Source organism: Catharus ustulatus, chromosome 1 (assembly GCF_009819885.2).
Source record: "Catharus ustulatus isolate bCatUst1 chromosome 1, bCatUst1.pri.v2, whole genome shotgun sequence".
Taxonomy (NCBI): domain Eukaryota; kingdom Metazoa; phylum Chordata; class Aves; order Passeriformes; family Turdidae; genus Catharus; species Catharus ustulatus.
Window position 1 is genome coordinate 163,392,705 of NC_046221.1, and position 20,532 is coordinate 163,413,236.

Here is a 20,532-nt window from a genome sequence, read left to right on the forward strand (position 1 = left end):
TCCCACATCTCTGCAATTCCATGTTCTTCTCTTAAGGCATTGTCCATCTGACCTTGGCGGCAGCTTTTCAATGCACGTAATAATGAGCAATGTTTGGTCATGATGGTTTTTTTTCAGGGAGGGCTGTCAACACGACCAAAGCTTTGGACAGTGAGGTGTCCTCCATGAAGTCACTCCACAACACTGGTGTGCTGTGGATTTTGTTTGTGTTGTGAAGACAGGCCCCAGTCCCTCCTAGCTCTATTAGGATGGTCTGGGATTTGCAGAAGTAGTTAGATTGACAGATGTGGACTTTTCATCTCGTTCTCGCCCTCTCCAACTTGACTCTATGTCTCCAGGCCTGTATCTATGCCTTTCCTTTCCTCTTGGATGTGGGAAATAGATCCCTGTCATTTAGGATAGTCTCCCATTCTTACCACAGTCTCATCTTGGGTCATCTATAGCATTTACCTTACCTGGGCCCGGAAGTTCACACTATGGGGTTGCAGAGCTGGACTCTTACAGAAGGAAAGGGAAAGTGGTGAAGGATAAGGGGAACAAGACACATGAGGAGGACATGAGGGAACTGGGGATGTTCGCATTTTAGAAACAGTGGGATGACTTCTGCCCTCTCAAGTTACCAGAATGGAAGTCATTTGACACTAGACTTGTCTCCCTTTTACCCAACCGTAGGAGAAGAGGGAATGGAGTCAAGTTGTTCTAGAGGTGGTTGAGTTTGGATTTAGGGAAAATTACTTCTCAAGAAGAGTTTTCAAGCCCTGTCAATGGCTGTCCCGGACTGTGGTATATTTACCGTTGCTGTAGGAATTTAGAAGCCATGGAGATTTGGACTTTGGGGATGTTTCATGGGGCCCTTAGAAATGATGGAGGAATGGTTGAACTTGATGCCATTTTACATTTAGGTCTTCTACGTGTGAAACATTTCTAAGATTGGTGACATTCACAGATTTGATTGACAGTTGGACTGACTGTCAAGAGTCTTTTCCATCAGAACTGATTCCATGGGTGCTGAGGGCACCTATGCAAGGGAGGAGAGGGTAGCTGGGAGCAGCAGCAGGTGAGGGGAGAGCCAGGTCTTTGGGGTCTTCAGTTGTGTCAGGTGCCAATGGCTGAGACCATTTCACTTGAAGGATTTCCCTTGAGGAAATGGTGTTTGAGCTGTGTATCTGCTCTGTGCCAATTACTCAGCCTGGGCATGAGGAGAGAACTGTGGCTATTGTTGGAGACAACTCTTTTCTGAAACCTTTGATGCTTCTTCCCATTCTACACTGCATAAATTACAGATAGATTAAACTGTCAAGGGAAGTACGTAAAGAATTGTTTCCATGAGGCCAACCCTGTTAAAGATCATCTGCACTGATGGGGCCAGTGGGACTGTGAATGAAGACCAGTGGAGGACCAGCAAGATACTCAAAGGCCTGGAGAACATTTCCTTGAGCAGAACTGGTGTGAGCTGGGATTCCCACTAGATAAGGATGGATGAGGGTGTCATGAGTGTTTGTAAATCCCTGGTGGCAGGGAATGAGGTCTAGGGAGCCTGGCTACTCTCTGTAGTGAAGGAAAAGGTGGAAGGGCACAAATGAAAATGGATGAAATTCTATGGGCAAAGGAGAAAAGAACTTCTCATTGTGAGAGAAGTCAGAGAGTGGAACAGGACATGGAGTCTCTCTCTTTGAAAATCCAAAACTGAGTTGAACTATCCATCACTCTGTAAATCCAGCTCTTGCTGACTTTGAGCAGTGGGGTGGAAGCATTAGCACTGCAGTTTATGCCGAAATGGATGCTGTTGCTTTGTTTGTAGTGAGGGCTCCGGAGTCCTGCTGAGAAGAGATTTTGTCAAGCATGTGCTTGCGTGGAGTGACCGTTCCAATTTTATGCCCAGGAGAGAACTGAGTGAAATCCTTTGGTGTATCAGGGCTTGTGTCATGTTTTAGAAGGTGTACCACCCAGTCCCAGCTTCCCATAAAGAGTCTCGCTGGTTACTGGTGTTGACCTATTTGCTAAGAAAGGTTTTGTGCCCATTCCCATCCACCGCAATGGCCTATTCATTCCTGGAAATGTGCTGGGTGAGGGTGTGAGAGCACTGGAATTCAAAAAGAAGAGGAGTCATCTCAGACTTTGATGCAACAGAAATTTATTGAGGCAGAAGATTGAAAAGACAAAAGAAAGAAGTGGAAGAGATCTTGTGAGGTGCGATTGGGGCAACGATCAGCCGAGTTGCTTTACTTATGGATGATCCTGCCAGGACATCAAATTCCCTGTCGGGGATGGTCATGAGGTCCCTCAGCAGATGTAGCCGCCCCTTCTGCCATAGCAGCCCAGACCTCCCAGCCCATAGCCAAGGCCAAAGCCAAATCCACCAGAGATGGCCTGTCCCTGGGCATTGAGTTCACTGCCAACAGCAGCCGAGGAGGTGGATCCCACGACAGTGCTCTGGGGGAAGGAGGTCATGATGGGTCCTGGCAGGGTGACCAGCACAGGGGAAGGGTTGATGATGACACGAGAGTCCTGGCATTGCAGGGCACAGGGCTCATTGCAGCTGTTGGCCAGCGGGGTGGGTCCGCAGGGACTGCAGCTGTCGTAGCAGGCCATGGGTGTGGTGTGGAGGGTCCCTGGAAGAGAGGAGGGTGAGGCAGGGCAGGGGAGTGGGGATGTGAGGGATGTTGATGCAGGAGGGTGAGGGATTGTGGGGAATGTTGTGGGGCTGTGGGGCGGTGTGAGGGTTGTTTCGGCCGGCTTTGAGCATGCTGGAAGACCGGAGCCAGGGGTGCAGGAGAAGGAGGGCCAGAGGCTTAAGACTCACCTTGTTGTCAGCAGGAGCAAGAGCTGAAGGTTTGAGGAGAAGTGTGTGTGGGAGAGAGGCTCTGAGCTGGCTTTTATGCCGGTCCTGGAGGGGCGGGGCAACTTTGTCCCTTGGCATTTTGCAGACATTGTGGTTCCTGCGGTGTGGATTATTTTGCTTCCCTCATCTCTGAAGTCTCATGTCCTGCTTTTGGGTGCATGACCTTTGCAGTAGGGGTTAAATGCAATATTTAGAGACCAAAGACCATTGATTGTTTTTTTTCAGGGTGCACTGAAGAAGTTACTAGAGCTTTGAGAGGTAAGGTGCTTTTGTGTGGCCTTGCTGTGCTGTAATTTGTGGGTGTCTTGTAGAGATGGTCCTCATTCCTCCACGGTAATGTCAGGCTCCTCTGGGCTTCGGAGCATCTCTGGGGGTAGGGGGTCATCCTCTTCTATCACATTGTCTCCCTGCACATCCTTTACCAACTTCCTGAACCGGCCTACATGCCAGGCCTTTCCTGCTGGAGATGGGAAAGCAATACCTGTTATTTCGGTTTACCTGTCGTGCTCTCCAATGTCTTGTGTTGGTTCATCCATAGCGCTCATCTCAGCTGGCCCCAGCTAGGTCCTACTGTGGGGTCCCATTGCAGCACTCTGAGTGACACCTAGAAAGGAAAACTAGTGAAGGATAAGAAGACAACTGTGTGAGGGGCTGCTGAAGGACCTGGGTGCATTCAATTTTCAGAAGAAAAGAGTTGATCTTTTTATTTGCTCAAGTTATGATTTTCTGAATGATAACAGTAACATCAGTTTTTCTTGGCCCAGCCTGGCGAGTCATGAGCTGGGGACTGTTTTCCTTCCTGCAACTCTACAATTCCATGTCCCACTCTTGTGACCGTGTCCATCTGACCTTGGCAGCCACTTTAAAGTGGGAGTTGGTATTTGGAAGGAGTTTCTTGGAAGTTGTGTGTCAGGGAAACCAAAGAAACCACAAATGCATAGGAAAATTGGGATGTCATCATTGAGATCAACCCATTAGGCTAGTGTGCTTTGGTTTGTGGTTGCATTGGAGAGAGGGACCCCATTCCTTTACAGCCCTGTCAGTCTGATCTGGACTTTGTGGCTGTGCCAGGCATTAGAACCTGCCCCTTCCAGTGCATTTACTCCCTCCCACCTTGCCCATGGCTTTCCAGGGACCTTGTTCCTGCAGACAAGGATGGGACAATTTTTTCCCCTACAAAGCATTTCCAAGTGCAGGTTGTACAATGTGATGAGGAGCAGTTAGAATTAACTTTGGAGGGCAAAAACATGTCTTAGTGACCTCTGTGTTACCTATAGGAAAAAAAAAATCTTACTGTGGCTGATGAGGGAGCCATGTCTGGTGTTTACCTCCACCTCTTAGCAGTGTCTTTGGCACTGCATACTACTGCATCATCCCAGACCATGCAAGGATGTACAGGCAGTGTAAAGGGTCAGTGAGGTGGATGACTATATTAATATAATATTTAAACAACATGACCTGAAGCCTTGTGATCCAAAGTCAAGCTGGAGTCAAACCTCCAATGAAGAAGCTCAAAAGTCGTATCCATGAGGCCGACATTGTTCAAGATCTTCAAAAATGATGTGAGCAGTTCTGGGCTCCCCAGGAGAGGAGGCTTAGTGAAACAAGACCAGTTCAGGGCTACCAAGATATTTAAAGGGCTGGAGGATTTTTCACAGAGGACTGAGACAGGTGGGACTTCCAGGAGACAAAGTTGGGTAGGGGGTTGTTACCAGTGTGTGTAAATCCCTGATGGCAGGGAATGAAGCCAAGGGATCACGTCTGTTCTCAGTGCTGCACATGTGAAGGAAAAGTTGGTAAGGGCACAAGAGAAAACAGGTGGAATTCCATAGGCAGGGCAGACAACCCATTTTTTTTTAGCATGTGAGTAGTCACAGAGTGGAAGAGGTTCAGGAGTCTCTGTCCAAAACCTGAACTGTCCATGGTTCTGGAAATCCTTCTCTGGGTAGCCTTACTTGAGCAGAAGGGATGAAAATGCTTGCAGCACTTTGTGAGTTTCCCTGAGAGTGGATGATATTGTGATTGTTTGTATGGTCTGAGAGTTCTGGTGGGAGGAGATATTGTCAAGGATGTGCTGGAATGGAGAGACTCCCCCGGAGCAACGAGCAGGAGAGCACTGATGTGTCCACAAAACCTCTGATATGGCAGGTGATGTGCTTTTATCTTGTTCTGGAAGGTCACCCTTCAACCCTGCTTACTGTACCAGACTTGGTTGTTACTCGTGGGAGCCTGCTTTAGAAAGGCGTTGTGCCCCTTTCCATCCACTCCATGGCACTGTGCTGTGTGGAGGTGTGAGAGCTTTGGAATTCACAAAGAAGAGGAGACATGTGAGTCTTTGATGCAGGAAAAATTTATTTCTGCAAAAGAATTAAAAGGCAAGGGAGAGAAGTTGAAGTGATCCAGTGTGAGGTGAAAATAAGACGACCATCAGCTGAGGTGCTTTGCTTGCAGGAGCTCCTGCCAAAGCCCCGAACTGAAAGTGTCAGGGATGGTGCTGAGGGTCCTTAGCAGATGTAGCCACCCCTTCTACCATAGCAGCCCAGGCCTCCCAGCCCATAGCCAAGGCCAAAGCCAAATCCACCAGAGATGGGCTGTCCCTGGGCATTGAGTTCACTGCCAACAGCAGCCGAGGAGGTGGATCCGACGGCGGTGCTCTGGGGGAAGGAGGTCATGATGGGTCCTGGCAGGGTGACCAGCACAGGGGAAGGGTTGATGATGACACGAGAGTCCTGGCATTGCAGGGCACAGGGCTCGTTGCAGCTGTTGGCCAGCGGGGTGGGTCCGCAGGGTCGGCAGCTGTCGTAGCAGGCCATGGGTGTGGTGTGGAGGGTCCCTGGAAGAGAGGGGGGTGAGGCAGGGCTGTGGGGGTGTGGAGGTGTTTGGGGTGGTGATGCAGGAGGGTGAGGGAGTGTGGAGGCTGCTGTGGGGCTGTGGGGAGGCATGAGGGCTGCTGAGGCAGGGGTTGAGCGTGCTGGAAGACCCGAGCCAGGGGTGCAGGAGAAGGAGGGCCAGAGGCTTAGGACTCACCTTGTTGTCAGCAGGAGCAGGAGCTGAAGGTTTGAGGAGAAGTGTGTGTGGGAGAGAGACTCTGAGCTGGCTTTTATGCCATTCCTGGAGGGGCGGGGCAAATTTGTCCCTTGGCATTTTGCAGACATTGTGGTTCCTGAGGTGTCGATTGTTTTGCTTCCCACATCTCTGAAGTCTCATGTCCTGCTTTTGGTTGCATGACCTTTGCAGTAGGTATTAAATGCAATTTTTAGAGACCAATGACCGTTGATTTGTTTTTCAGGGTAGACTGAAGAAGTTACTAGAGCTTTGAGAGGTAAGGTGTCTTTTGTGTGACCATGCTGTGCTGTAATTTGTGGGTGTCTTGTAGAGATGGTCCTCATTCCTCCACGGTAATGTCAGACTCCTCTGGGCTTCGGAGCATCTCTGGGGGTAGGGGGTCATCCTCTTCTACCACATTGTCTCCCTGCACATCCTTTACCAACTTCCTGAACCTGCCTACATGCCAGGCCTTTCCTGCTGGAGATGGGAAAGCAATACCTGTTATTTGGGTTTACCTGTCGTGCTCTCCAATGTCTTGTGTTGGTTCATCCATAACGTTCATCTCATCTGGCCCCAACTAGGTCCTACTGTGGGGTCCCATTGCAGCACTCTGAGTGACACCTAGAAAGGAAAACTAGTGAAGGATAAGAAGACAACTGTGTGAGGGGCAGCTGAAGGACCTGGGTGCATTCAATTTTCAGAAGAAAAGAGTTGATCTTTTTATTTGCTCAAGTTACGATTTTCTGAATGATAACAGTAACATCAGTTTTTCTTGGCCCAGCCTGGCGAGTCATGAGCTGGGGACTGTTTTCCTTCCTGCAACTCTACAATTCCATGTCCCACTCTTGTGACCGTGTCCATCTGACCTTGGCAGCCACTTTAAAGTGGGAGTTGGTATTTGGAAGGAGTTTCTTGGAAGTTGTGTGTCAGGGAAACCAAAGAAACCACAAATGCATAGGAAAATTGGGATGTCATGAGTGAGGTCAACCCATTAGGCTGGTGTGCTTTGGTTGGTGGTTGCATTGGAGAGAGAGACCCCATTCCTTTACAGCCCTGTCAGTCTGGTCTGGGCTTTGTGGCTGTGCCAGGCATTAGAACCTGCCCCTTCCAGTGCATTTACTCCCTCCCACCTTGCCCATGGCTTTCCAGGGACCTTGTTCCTGCAGACAAGGATGGGACAATTTTTTCCCCTACAAAGCATTTCCAAGTGCAGGTTGTACAAGGTGATGACGAGCAGTTAGAATTATCTTTGGAGGGCAAAAACATGTCTTAGTGACCTCTGTGTTGCCTATTGGAAGAAAAAATCCTGCTGTGGATGATGAGGGAACCATGTCTGGTGTTTACCTCCACCTCTTAGCAGTGTCTTTGGCACTGCATTCTACTGCATCATCCCAGACTATGCAAGGATGTACAGGTGGTGTAAAGGGTCAGTGCGGTGGATGACTATATTAATATAATATTTAAACAACATGAACTGAAGCCTTGTGATCCAAAGTCAAGCTGGAGTTAAACCTCCAATGAAGTAGCTCCAGAGTCGTATAAATGAGACCAACACTGTTGAACATCTTCAAAAATGATGTGAGCAGTTCTGGACCCCCCAGGGGAGGAGAGTTAGTGAAACAAGGCCAGTTCAGGGCTACCAAGATATTTAAAGGGCTGGAGGATTTTTCACAGAGGTCTGAGAGAGCTGGGACTTCCAGAAGATGACGTTGGGTAGGGGGTTGTTACTAGTGTGTGTAAATCCCTGATGGCAGGGAATGAAGCCAAGGGTTCATGTCTGTTCTCAGTGCTGCACATGTGATGGCAAAATTGGCCACGGCACAAGTGAAAACAGATGGAATTCCTTAGGCAGAGCAGACAAGCCTTTTTTTTTTTATCATGAGAGTGGTCACAGAGTGGAAGTGGTTCAGGAGTCTCTGTCCAAAACCTGAACTGTCCATGGTTCTGGAAATCCTTCTCTGGGTGACCTTACTTGAGCAGAAGGGACAAAATCGCTTGCAGCACTTTGTGAGTTTCCCTGGGAGTGGATGATATTGTGATTGTTTGTATGGTTTGAGAGTTCTGGTGGGAGGACATATTGTCAAGGGTATGGTGTAATGGAGAGACTTCCCTGGAGCAATGGACAGGAGAGCACTGATGTGTCCACAAAACCTCTGATATGGCAGGTGATGTGCTTTTATCTTGTTCTGGAAGGTCACCCTTCAACCCGCTTACTGTACCAGTCTTGGTTGTTACTTGTGGGAGCCTGCTTTAGAAAGGCGTTGTGCCCCTTTCCATCCACTCCATGGCACTGTGCTGTGTGGAGGTATGAGAGTTTTGGAATTCAAAAAGAAGAGGAGACATGTGAGGCTTTGATGCAGGAAAAATTTATTTCTGCAAAAGAATTAAAAGGCAAGGGAGGGAAGATGAAGTGATCCGGTGTGAGGTGAAAGTAGGACGACCATCAGCTGAGGTGCTTTGCTTGCAGGAACTCCTGCCAAAGTCCTGAACTGGAAGTGTCAGGAGTAGTGCTGAGGGTCCTTAGCAGATGTAGCCACCCCTTCTGCCGTAGCAGCCCAGGCCTCCCAGCCCATAGCCAAGGCCAAAGCCAAATCCACCAGAGATGGGCTGTCCCTGGGCATTGAGTTCACTGCCAACAGCAGCCGAGGAGGTGGATCCCACAACGGTGTTCTGGGGGAAGGAGGTCATGATGGGTCCTGGCAGGGTGACCAGCACAGGGGAAGGGTTGATGATGACACGAGAGTCCTGGCATTGCAGGGCACAGGGCTCGTTGCAGCTGTTGGCCAGCGGGGTGGGTCCGCAGGGACTGCAGCTGTCGTAGCAGGCCATGGGTGTGGTGTGGAGGGTCCCTGGAAGAGAGGGGAGTGAGGCAGAGCAGGGCTGTGGGGGTGTGAGGGGTGGTGATGCAGGAGGGTGAGGGAGTGTGGAGGCTGCTGTGGGGCTGTGGGGAGGCATGAGGGCTGCTGACTCAGGGGTTGAGCGTGCTGGAAGAGAGGGGTCAGGGGTGCAGGAGCAGGAGGAGTAGGGGCTTGAGACTCACCTTGTTGTCAGCAGGAGGAGGAGGAGAAGGAGTGAGGAGAAGTGTGTGAGGGAGAGAGGCACTGGGCAGGCTTTTATGCTGGTTCTGGAGGGGTGGAGCATCCTTGTTCCATGGACTTGTGGCATTTTTTAGGCAGAAGCTCTTTGCTATCCCAGCCTTGTGAGTCATGAGTTGGGAATGTTTTCCTTCCCACATTTCTGCAATTCCCTGTTCTTCTCTTAAGGCAGTGTCCATCTGACCTTGGCGGCAGCTTTTCAATGCACGTAATAATGAGCAATGTTTGGTCATGATTTTTTTTTATAGGGAGGGTTGACACCATTGCCAAAGCTTTGGACAGTGAGGTGTCCTCCATGAAGTCACTCCACAACACTGGTATGCTGTGGTTTTTGTTTGTGTTGTGAAGACAGGCCCCAGTCCCTCCTAACTCTATTAGGATGGTCTGGGATTTGCAGAAGTAGTTAGATTGACAGATGTGGACTTTTCATCACGTTCTCACCCTCCCAACCTTGACCCTATGTCTCCAGGCCTGTATCTATGCCTTTCCTTTCCTCTTGGACACGGGAAATAGATCCCTGTCATTTAGGATGGCCTCCCATGGTTGCCAAAGTCTCATCTTAGGTCATCTAGAGCATTTACCTTACCTGGGACTAGAAAGTTCACACTATGGGGTTGCAGAGCTGGGCTCTTTCAGAAGGGAAGGGAAAGTGGTGAAGGATAAGGGGAACAAGACACATGAGGCGGACATGAGGGAACTGGGGATGTTCGCATTTTAGAAACAGTGGGTTGACCTTCTGCCCTCTCATGTTACCGGAATGGAAGTCATTTGACACTAGTCTTGCCTCCCTTTTACCCAACCATAGGAGAAGAGGGAATGGAGTCAAGTTGTTCTAGAGGTGGTTGGGTTTGGATTTAGGGAAAATTATTTCACAAGAAGAGTTTTCAAGCCCTGTCAATGGCTGCCCCAGACTGTGTTGTGGTTACCGTTGCTGTAGGAATTTATAAGCCATGGTGTTTTGGACTTTGGGGATGTTTCCTGGGGCCCTTAAAAATGATGGAGGAACGGTTGAACTTGATGCCATTTTACATTTAGGTCTTCTACGTATGAAACATTTCTAGGATTGGTGACATTCACAGATTTGATTGACAGTTGGACTGTCAAGAGTCTTTTCCAGCAGAACTGATTCCATGGGTGCTGAGGGCACCTATGCAAGGGAGGAGAGGGTAGCTGGGAGCAGCAGCAAGTGAGGGGAGATCCAGTTCTTTGGGGTCTTCAGTTGTGTCAAGTGCCAATGGCTGAGACCATTTCACTTGAAGATTTCCCTTGAGGAAATGGTGTTTGAGCTGTGTATCTGCTCTGTGCCAATTACTCAGCCTGGGCATGAGGAGTGAGCTGTGGCTACTGTTGGAGACAACTCTTTTGTGAAACCTTTGATGCTTCTTCCCTTTCTACACTCCCAGAGCATCCAAACAAGCCCAGGTTGCCTGAGAGTGCAGTGAGTGGCCTGAGAGTGGCTGACAGGCTGGGTCCTGAGACTGGAGACCAATGGCATAAAGTCCAGATGGAGTAAAGTGTCAAGGGAAGTATGTAAAGAGTTGTTTCCATGAGGCAAACCCTGTTCAAGATGATCAACAACGATGGGGGCAGTGGGACTGTGAATGAAGACCAGTGGAGGACCAGCAAGATACTGAAAGGGCTGGAGAAACTTTCCTCGAGGAGAGGCTGTGTGAGCTGGGATTCCCAGGAGACAAGGATGGATGGGAGTGTCATGAGTGTGTGTAAATCCCTGGTGGCAGGGAATGAAGTCTAGGGAGCCTGGCTACTCTCAGTAATGAAGGAAAAGGTAGAAGGGCACAAATGAAAATGGATGAAATTCTGTGGGCAAAGGAGGTAAGAACTTTTCATTGTGAGAGAGGTCAGAGAGTGGAAAAGGAGATGGAGTCTCTCTCTTTGGAAACCCAAAACTGAGTTGAACTATCCATCACACTGTAAATCCAGCTCTTACTGACTTTGAGCAGTGGGGTGGAAGCATTAGCACTGCAGAGTTTGTGCTGAAATGGATGCTGTTGCTTTGTTTTCAGTGAGTGCTCAGGAGTCCTGCTGAGAGGAGATTTTGTCAAGTATGTGCTCGCGTGGAGTGACCGTTCCAATTTTATGCCCAGGAGAGGACTGATTTAAATCCTTTGGTGTATCAGATAATGGACTTGTGTCATGTTTTAGAAGGTGTCCCACCATTCCCAGCTTCCCATTAAAGTCTTGCTGGTTACTGGTGTTGACCTATTTGCTAAGAAAGTTTTTGTGCCCATTCCCATCCACCCCAATGGCCTATTCATTCCTGGAAATGTGCTGGGTGAGGGTGTGAGAGCACTGGAATTCAAAAAGAAGAAGAGTCATCTCAGACTTTGATGCAACAGAAATTTATTGAGGCAGAAGACTGAAAAGACAAAAAAAAGAAGTGGAAGGGATCATGTGAGGTGCAATTAGGGCAACCATCAGCCGAGTTGCTTTGCTTATGGATGATCCTGCCAGGGCATCAAATTCCCTGTCGGGGATGGTCATGAGGTCCCTCAGCAGATGTAGCCGCCCCTTCTGCCATAGCAGCCCAGGCCTCCCAGCCCATAGCCAAGACCAAAGCCAAATCCACCAGAGATGGGCTGTCCCTGGGCATTGAGTTCACTCCCAACAGCAGCCGAGGAGGTGGATCCAACAGCGGTGTTCTGGGGGAAGGAGGTCATGATGGGTCCTGGCAGGGTGACCAGCACAGGGGAAGGGTTGATGATGACACGAGAGTCCTGGCATTGCAGGGCACAGGGCTCATTGCAGCTGTTGGCCAGCGGGGTGGGTCCGCAGGGACTGCAGCTGTTGTAGCAGGCCATGGGTGTGGTGTGGAGGGTCCCTGGAAGAAAGTGGGGTTAGGCAGGGCAGGGGAGTGGGGATGAGAGGGATGTTGATGCAGGAGGGTGAGGGATTGTGGAGACTGTTGTGGGGCAGTTGGGCGGCATGCGGCTGAGTGTGCTGGAAGAGAGGGGTCAGAGGTGCAGGAAGAGGGAGGATCAGGGGTTTGAGACTCACCTTGTTGTTTTCAGCACCTGAACAGAAGGTGTGAAAAGACGGATGTGAGGGAGAGAGGCTCTGGGCTGGCTTTTATGCTGGTCCTGGAGGGGTGGGATAGTGTTGGCCCCTGACCCTGAGGCATTTTGTGGGCTGCAGCTCTCGACTGACACAACCTGGTGAGTCATCAGGAGGGGAATGATCTTCCTGCAACTGTGCAGTGTCACGTCCTGCTCTTGAGACTATGTTCATCTGACCTTGGCAACAGCTTTAAAGTTTGCGTTGGTATTTGGGAGGGCTGGCATGGAAGATGTGTGTCAGAGAAACCAGAAGAGACACCAAAAGCCTAGGAAATATGAGTGCCACCACTGTGGTGATTTTGTGGTATATGTGTCGTTTAGTTTGTGGGTGGGGTGTGAAGAGGGACCTAATTCCACTGCAACTCTGTCAGGCTGCTCTGGGCTTTGTAAATATGCTGTGCATGAGGAGCTGCCCCTTCCATCATGGTCATTCCTCCTTTAAAGTGTGAATATTTGAGACCAAAGGCTGGTGTTGATATCACATGTCAAAGAGGACTGAAGAGATGACTGACACTTTGGAGAGCTTTGTTGTCATCAGTGAGGTCAGCCTGTGGAAGTCATGTTTTTGTGTTTGTGGGTATGTGATGAAGAGAGGTCCCAAACTATCCCAAGTGTGTCAGGCTGGTCTGGGCTTTGCCTCTGTTTAGCTGTGAGCACCTGGACTCTTCCATTCCATTGACTCCTTCCTCTCCTCGTCTCCAACTCTCCAAGCCTGTCTATATGCCTGGATTTTTATGTTGGAGATAGGAAAGTGGATTGTGTGATCACTGTGTTCACTACAGACTTGTATTTGTTCATGCATAGCTCTCATCTTACCTAGGCCAAGGAAAGTCACACTGTGGGGTCACAGATCTGGGGTCTTAGACAAGGAATGGAAATCTGGTGAAGAATAAGGAGAACAAGTGAAATAAGGGGCAAGTGAAGGAAATGTGGATGTCCAATTTTCAGAAAAAGGTTGACCTTGTTGCCCTCTGGAGTTACCTGAATTTAAATAATTTGACATTTGTCTTGTCTTCCATTTAGACAACCTAAGGAGAAGAGGGAATGGAATCCAGTTGCCCCAGGGGCAGTTTAGTGTGCTATTAGGGAAAATTCCTTCAGGAAAGTGTGTTTAATTTCTGGCAATGACTGTCCAGGATTGTGATGCAGTCAGCATCCCAGGAGGGATTTAGATGTCGTAGAGCTGTGTTGTTTGGGAAAAAGCATAGTGGTGGCCTTGGCAATGCTGTGGGGAAGGGTTGGACTTGATATTTTACATCTCAGTCTTTAACAAATGAAACTGTTAAAGATAGGTGGCCTTGGCATTGCTTGGTTTCCATGTGGACGATATGTCACAGGTGTTTTCCAGCTGAACTGACTCCTGGAGTGTTGGTGGCAGCTATGTCAGGGAGCAGAGGCCAAAGTGGAGTGGCAGCAGGATAGAAGAGAACCAAGGTGCTTGGGGTCTTGAGTTATGTCAAGTGCCAAGGAGTGTAACCACTTTTCATGGAAGATTTCCCTTTAGGAAATGGTGTTTGAGCCTTGTTTCTGCTCTGTGCCAGTGACTCAGCCTGGGCATGAGGAGACAACTGTGGCTGCTGTTGAACTCCATGCTTTTCTGAAGCCTTTGAGACTCCTTCCCATTCCATGCTCACAGAGTGTCTGTGTATCCTAAGAAAACTGGGAGTGTCCTGAGAGTGGCTGAGGGCCTGGGCTCAGACGTTGTTAATCACTGGCCCAAAGTCCAGATGGAGTAAAGTGTCAAGGGAAGTATGACAAGAGTTGTGTCCATTAGGCCAACCCTGTTCAACATCCTCAACAATGACATGGGCAGTGGGACTCTTGTCTCCTCAGCAAACTGGCAACTGGTGGAGTGGTGAGGCACCACTTGTTTGGGCCACCAGTCAGAGGGAGCTGGAGACTGAGGGTTAAAGGTGTCTCCTGAAGTTCAGGAGGGGAAAATGTGAAGTTCTGGTCTGGGCAGGAACAGCTGTGGATCTCTGGTCATGCTGTAGGCTGAGGTTGAGCTTTGCTGAGCATGACCCTGTGGTGCTGGTGGAGAACAAAGGGACCACAAGGTCTCAATCAACCCTTTCTTTAAAAGGTGTCACCAGTGCTCAAGATAGATTTCAGAAAACTCTTGGAAGAAGTCTATTGACTTCATGAAACAAGTCCAGTTCAGGGCCAGAAAGATTCTAAAGAGCTGGAGGTTCTTTTCTAGAGGAGAGGCTGAGAAAGCTGGGACTCTGAGGAGACAAGGATGGACAGGGGTGTTATTAGTGTGTGCAAATTCCTGCTAACAGTGAATGAAGTAAAGGAACCAGGCTGTTCACAGCAGTGCACATGTCCAGGACAGGATTGCAAGGGCAAAAGGGAAAACAGATGGAATTTCTTGAGCTAAGTAGGAAAATTTTTTAGTCTGAGGGTGGTCATAGAGGGGAAGAGATGGTGGAATCTCTGTGCTGGGTGATTCAAATCTGAACTGTCTATGGTGCTAGAAAGCCTGCTCTCGCTGACTCTGCTTGAACAGGTGAGTTGAAGTACTTGCAATGCACAGTTTGCACCTAAGTGGATGTGGTATAGTTCCCCACTTTGCTGGAAGGGCTTGAGATTCCTGCTCAGAAGAGATTTTGTCAAGTGTGTGCTGGCATGGAGAGACTTAACCAGAACCATTGATTAGCTGGAGAGCACTGATGTGTCAAAGCCTTTGGTTTAGCTAGTGATGGGTTTGGTCATGTTCGGGAAGGTCCCCCCTCAACCAAATTTCCCATGCCAGTGTTAGTTGTTATTAATAGGGATGTATTTCCTTAGAAATGTGTTGTGCCATTTTCCATCTACTCCAATGACCTGTTCATGCCTGGTGCTGTGCTGGATGATGATGCAAGGTGGAATTCAAAAAGGAGAGGAGATGTGAGGCTTTGATGCAGGAAAACTTTATTGAGGCAAAAGAATGATGTGGGAAGAGGAAGAAGTTTAAAAGAGCTGATCTGATGTGCAAGTCTGGTAACATCACCCAAGATGCTTTGCTTGGGGAAACTGTTGCCTGAGCCCCAAACTGGTGGTGTCAGGGATGGTTTTGAGAGCCTTTAGCAGTTGTAACCACCCCTTCTGCCGTAGCAGCCCAGGCCTCCCAACCCGTAGCCGTAGCCCAGTCCATAGCCAAGGCCAAAGCCAAAGCCGCCAGAGACGGCCTGTCCCTGGGCATTGAGTTCGCTACCAACAGCAGCCGAGGAGGTGGATCCCACAACGGTGCTCTGGGGGAAGGAGGTCATGATGGGTCCTGGCAGGGTGACCAGCACAGGGGAAGGGTTGATGATGACACGAGAGTCCTGGCATTGCAGGGCACAGGGCTCGTTGCAGCTGTTGGCCAGCGGGGTGGGTCCGCAGGGACGGCAGCTGTCGTAGCAGGCCATGGGTGTGGTGTGGAGGGTCCCTGGAAGAGAGGAGGGTGAGGCAGGGTAGGGCTGTGGGGGTGTGAGGGGTGGTGATGCAGGAGGGTGAGGAAGTGTGGAGGTTGCTGTGGGGCTGTGGGGAGGCATGAAGGCTGTTGAGGCAGGGGCTGAGCGTGCTGAAAGAGAGGAGTCAGGGGTGCAGGAGGGTCGGGGACTTGAGACTCACCTTGTTGTCAGCAGGAGCAGGACAAGAAGGAGGGAGGAGAAGTGTGTGAGAGAGAGAGGCTCTGGGCTGGCTTTTATGCTGGTCCTGGATGGGTGGGAAGCCTTGCCACTGATGCTGGGCTATTTTGGAACATGCAGTTCATGGCTTGCCCAGCCTAATGAGTCATGAGGTGGGGGAATGTTTTGCTTCCCACAACTCTGCAATGTCATGTCCTATGGTGGAATCCATGACCATATGTCCTTGGCGGCAGCTTTAATGTGTGACTTTCAGTGACCAAAATTTGTTACGGTGGTGTTTTTAAGGAAATGCTATAGTTATGTCCAAAGCTTTGTAACTGTGGGGTGTCATCAGTGAGGTCACCCTGTGTGCTGTGGTTTGTTGGTGTCTTGTGAAGAGGTACCTTGTTCCCCTCACCGCCATGTCAGGCTGGTCTTTGCTTTGCAGCTCTTTTGGGGGTGAGGGATGTCCCCTGTCCATTCTCTCCCTCCCTGCCATCTTTCCAGCTTTCCAAACCTGTCTATATGCCAGGCCTTATCCAGGGGAAATGGACAGGCTATTCCATTTAGTTTTTTCAGGAATACCTCCCATGCTCCCCAGAGTCTTGTGTTGGTTCATTGTAGCTGGTGAAAGATAAGGATTGCAAGGCATGTGAAGAGCAGTTGAAGGAACTAGAGATGTTCAATTTTCAGAAAAAGAGAATAACCTTGATACTGTCTAGAGGCACCTGTACATCAGTTTTGCCTGGTGCAACTGTGCAAGTCGTGAGGTTGGGAGTGTTTTCCTTCCAGCAACTGTACAACTCCATTTCCTGCCCTTGAGTCTGTGTCCATCTGGCCTTGGTGGTAACTTTCAAGTGAGAGTTGGTATTGGGAAGATTTACTGAGAAGATATGTGTCAGGGAAAGTAGAATATCCAACAAGAACCTGGGAATAATATGGGTGTCATCAGTGAGGTCATTTTGTGGCACCTGTGGGGTTAGTTTGTGGCTGCGTTGTGCAGAGGGACCTTCTTCACCCTGTCAGGCTGCTCTGGGCTTTGCAGCTGTGCTGGGCATTAGGACCTGCCTCCTCCAGTGCATTTGCTCCCTCCCACCTTGCTCATGGCTTTCCAGGGACCTTGTTCCTGCAGACAGGGATGGGACAATTTCTTTATTCTGTAAAGCACTGCCAAGAGTAGGTCAGACAAGATGATGAGAAGTTAGCATTAATTTTGGAGGGCAAAATCCTATATTTGTGACCTCTGTGTTACCTACAGAGAAGAGCAGGTAACTGTGGATTGTGAGAAAGAGATGGTTGATGTTTACTTCCACTTTTTGCCAAGGTTTTTTACTGTGTCTTCTACAGCATCATCCCAGCATATCCCAGAATGAAGAGGTTGTGTAAACAGTCCATGAAATGGACTGGTAGAGGTACATGATATGTAATGTTCTCAGCAAGGTGAAGTCAAGTCTCAAGGGAAGTATGTCAAGAGTTGTATCCTTGGAGCCTACAGTAATCAACATCCTCAACATTTAGGTGCATTGGTGTGGGCACTCCTGGGCTCCCCCGCAGAAGAACCCCATAGACTTATTGAAACAAAACCAGGATAAAGCCACCAAGATAATATAAGGGCTCTTTCACAGAGGCTTGAGATACCTGGGACTCTCAGGAGACTAGGACGGACAGGACAGTATCAGGACAAGGAATGATGTCGAGCGAACCTGGCTGATCTCAGCAATGTAACCATGAAGAACAAGAGGGCAAGGGCAGAAGTGAAAACAGATGGAATTTCCTGAGCAAAGAAAGGAAGAACTTTTCGTTGTGAGGGTAGTCAGAGAGGGGTGGAGGTCGTGGAGTGTCTGTCATTGGCCATCTAAACCTGAACTGTCCATGGTTCTGGAAATCCTGTGCTTGCTTGAGCAGGAGGTTCCTGTCCAAGTGGATGATTGTGTCTTTCTGTTTGCAGAGAGGGTTTGAGAGTCCTGCTGGGAATAGAGTTTGTCAAGTATGTGCTGCCATGAACTAGCTTTGCCTGAGACGTGCACAGGAGAGCATGTGTCAAAGCCTTTGTTGTTGTCAGGTGATGGGCTTGTGTCATGTTCTGGAAATAAACCCCCTCCTCCCTTACATTCCTTTCTGGTTTTGGTTCGTATTGGTGGTGACGTTTTTGCAAAGAAAGAAGTTTTGCCCCTTTTCCATCCACCCAAATTGCCTGTTCATTCCTGGAACTGTGCTGGGTAAGGATGGAAGATCACTGGACTTCATAAACCAAAGAGGCATCACAGATTTTGATGCAACAGAACTTTATTGAGGCAATAAAAACGAAGAGAAACAAAAAAGAAATTGAATGCAGCAGGTTGACTGTGCAAGAAGGGGAACCACAAACCCAGGTGTTTTGCTTGGAGGAGCTGTTGACACAGCACGAAGTTGATGGTGTCAGGAGGGTGCTGAGACCCTTTAGCAGTTGTAGCCACCCCTTCTGCCGTAGCAGCCCAGACCTCCCAGCCCATAGCCAAATCCACTGCCATAGCCAAGGCCAAAGCCAAAGCCACCAGAGACAGCCTGTCCCTGGGCATTGAGTTCGCTACCAACAGCAGCCGAGGAGGTGGATCCAACGACGGTGCTCTGGGGGAAGGAGGTCATGATGGGTCCTGGCAGGGTGACCAGCACAGGGGAAGGGTTGATGATGACACGAGAGTCCTGGCATTGCAGGGCACAGGGCTCGTTGCAGCTGTTGGCCAGCGGGGTGGGTCCGCAGGTTCGGCAGCTGTCGTAGCAGGCCATGGGTGTGGTGTGGAGGGTCCCTGGAAGAGAGGAGGGTGAGGCAGGGCAGGGGTATGGCGGTGCGAGGGGTGATGGTGTGGGGCTACTGTGGAGCTGTGGTGAGGTGTGTGGGCTGCTCAGGCTGGGGCTGAGCGAGTGGGAAGAGAGGGACCAACAGTGCAGGAGGAGGAGGGTCGGGGCTTGAGGCTCACCTGGTCTCAGATAGTGAAGGAGAAGGAGTGAGAAGAAGTGTGTGAGGGAGGGAGGCGCTGGGTCAGCTTATATGCTGGTCCTAGAAGGGCGGGACAGCCTTGTCCCAAGGCCTTGGGGCATTTTGGGAGCAGCAGGTATTGCTCAGACTGGCTAGTCATTGAGTGGGGAATGTTTTCCTCCCCAGAACTCCATAGTGTCATATCGTGCTCCCGAATCTGTGTCTAACTGACCGTGGTGGCATCTTTAAAGTGAGACATGGTATTTGGGAATATTTGCTTTGAAGATGTGTGTCAAAGCAAGTGGAATATGCAACAAAAACCTAGAAAAATAACGGTGTCATCACTGCGGTAGTTTTGTGGTTCCAGTGTGGTGTAGTTGATGGATGTGGTCTGAAGAGGGGCTCCATTCCATTGTAGTCATGTCAGGGTGGTCTTTGGAGCTGTGTTGTGAATGGCAAGCTGCGTCTTCCACCACGATCATTCTTCCTTGGAAGTGTGAGTATTTGAGACCAACGTCAGGTGTTGATATGTGCATGTCAAAGGCGTTTGAAGACATGAGCATTATTTTGGAGAGCTGGGGTGTCATCACTGCGGTCTGGTTTTAAATGTGGTTTTGGATTAGTGGATGTGATGTGAAGAGAGGCCCCAAACGACCCCAGGTCTGTCAGACTGGTCTGGACTTTGCATCTGTGCCAAGTGTGAGCACCTGGACTCTTCCATTGTACTTGGGCAGTGGGAGAGTTGTCTCCTGAAGAAGTTGGTAGATGATGGCATGGCTGAGGCAGTTGGTTATGTCACCAGTCAGAGAGACCGGGATCCTGAGAGTTAAAGGAATCTCCTGCATTTCAAGAGTGGGAAATGAGTAGTTGTGCGTCTGGACAGGAATTGCAGTTGTCCCTGGGTCCTACTGATGGCTGAGAGTGTGGAAAGTGGCTTTGCTGAGCATGACCGTGTAGTGTTGGCAGAGAACAAAGAGACAACAAGATCACTATGAAGCCTTAGTTGAAAAGGGATCATCAGTGCCCAAGATAGATTTCTGACCATTCTTGCCATGAAGTTGGGAAACGAGACCCATCCTCTCTTCAGAGCAATAATGGGCTCTTATGTGGTGCAGTTTGCGCTGTTTTGGACTCTCCTTTGGAAGATGTCCATGGACTTAGTGAAACATAACAGGTTCATGGCCAACAAGATTGTGAGGAGGCTGGGAGATCTGCGAGACTAAGAGAACTGTGACTCCCAGGAGACAAGCATGGAGAGGGACATGTCATGAGTGTGTGCAAATCCCTGATGGTAGGGGATGAAGATGAGGGATCAGAGCCATCCTCAGTGGTGCACATGTGAAGGATAATAGGGCAACAACACCAGTGAAAATGGATTTAATCCCGTGGGCAAGGAAGAGAAGACTTTTTTGGTGTGTGGGATGTCTCCAAATGGAAGAAGTGGTGGAGTGCCTGTCCTGGGAGATCCAAAACTGAAAGTACCCATGGTCCTGGAATTCGAGTTGTAGATGATCTTCCATGAGGAGAAGGGAATGAAGGTCTTGGTCTCCAGAGCTCCTTCCAAAATGAATGCTTTTGTGAGCTTTTTGTGGTAGGGTTTGAGAATCCATCTGGGGAAGAGAGTTTGTCTAGTGTCTACTGGCATGTAGTTGGTTTTTCAGAGCCATGATCAGGAGGGCATTGGCTTGTCAAGGCCTCTGGCATAGCAGATGATGGACTTGTGGCACGTTCTGCAAGGTCATGCTTCAACTCTGCTTCCTGTGCAATTCTTCTGACTACTGGTGGGACATACGTCATAAGAAAATTGTTCTTGCCCTTTCCCTGCTGAGTGAACATCTTCTTAAGGCCTCAGCCCTGTGCTGGATGAGGATGTGAAAGACCTTGAAATTAAAAAGAGGGACAAGTGAGGGATGGAAGTTGGAAA

At 49.4% G+C, this 20,532-nt stretch overlaps 4 protein-coding genes across 4 annotated transcripts; all 4 read right to left on the bottom strand.

Moving 5' to 3' along the window:
* Positions 1-2,283: 2,283 nt before the first annotated feature.
* LOC116993085 (feather beta keratin-like) lies at positions 2,284-2,592 on the bottom strand. Its single transcript, XM_033053366.1, has one exon. The coding sequence runs from the start codon at positions 2,590-2,592 to the stop codon at positions 2,284-2,286; it is 309 nt and encodes a 102-aa protein (XP_032909257.1).
* Positions 2,593-5,346: 2,754 nt separating this feature from the next.
* Positions 5,347-5,655, bottom strand: LOC117008285 (feather beta keratin-like). Its single transcript, XM_033081991.1, has one exon. It carries the CDS (start codon positions 5,653-5,655, stop codon positions 5,347-5,349), a length of 309 nt encoding a protein of 102 aa, XP_032937882.1.
* A 2,755-nt stretch (positions 5,656-8,410) lies between these two features.
* Positions 8,411-8,719, bottom strand: LOC117007822 (feather beta keratin-like). The gene has a single exon (XM_033081228.1). It carries the CDS (start codon positions 8,717-8,719, stop codon positions 8,411-8,413), a length of 309 nt encoding a protein of 102 aa, XP_032937119.1.
* A 2,776-nt stretch (positions 8,720-11,495) lies between these two features.
* On the bottom strand, positions 11,496-15,452 carry LOC117005085 (feather beta keratin-like). The gene is made up of 2 exons (XM_033076342.1): positions 15,171-15,452; positions 11,496-11,571 (listed from the first exon to the last, which is right to left on the bottom strand). The coding sequence occupies exons 1-2, from the start codon at positions 15,449-15,451 to the stop codon at positions 11,496-11,498; spliced, it is 357 nt and encodes a 118-aa protein (XP_032932233.1). The 5' UTR covers position 15,452.
* Between the last annotated feature and the right edge of the window lie 5,080 nt (positions 15,453-20,532).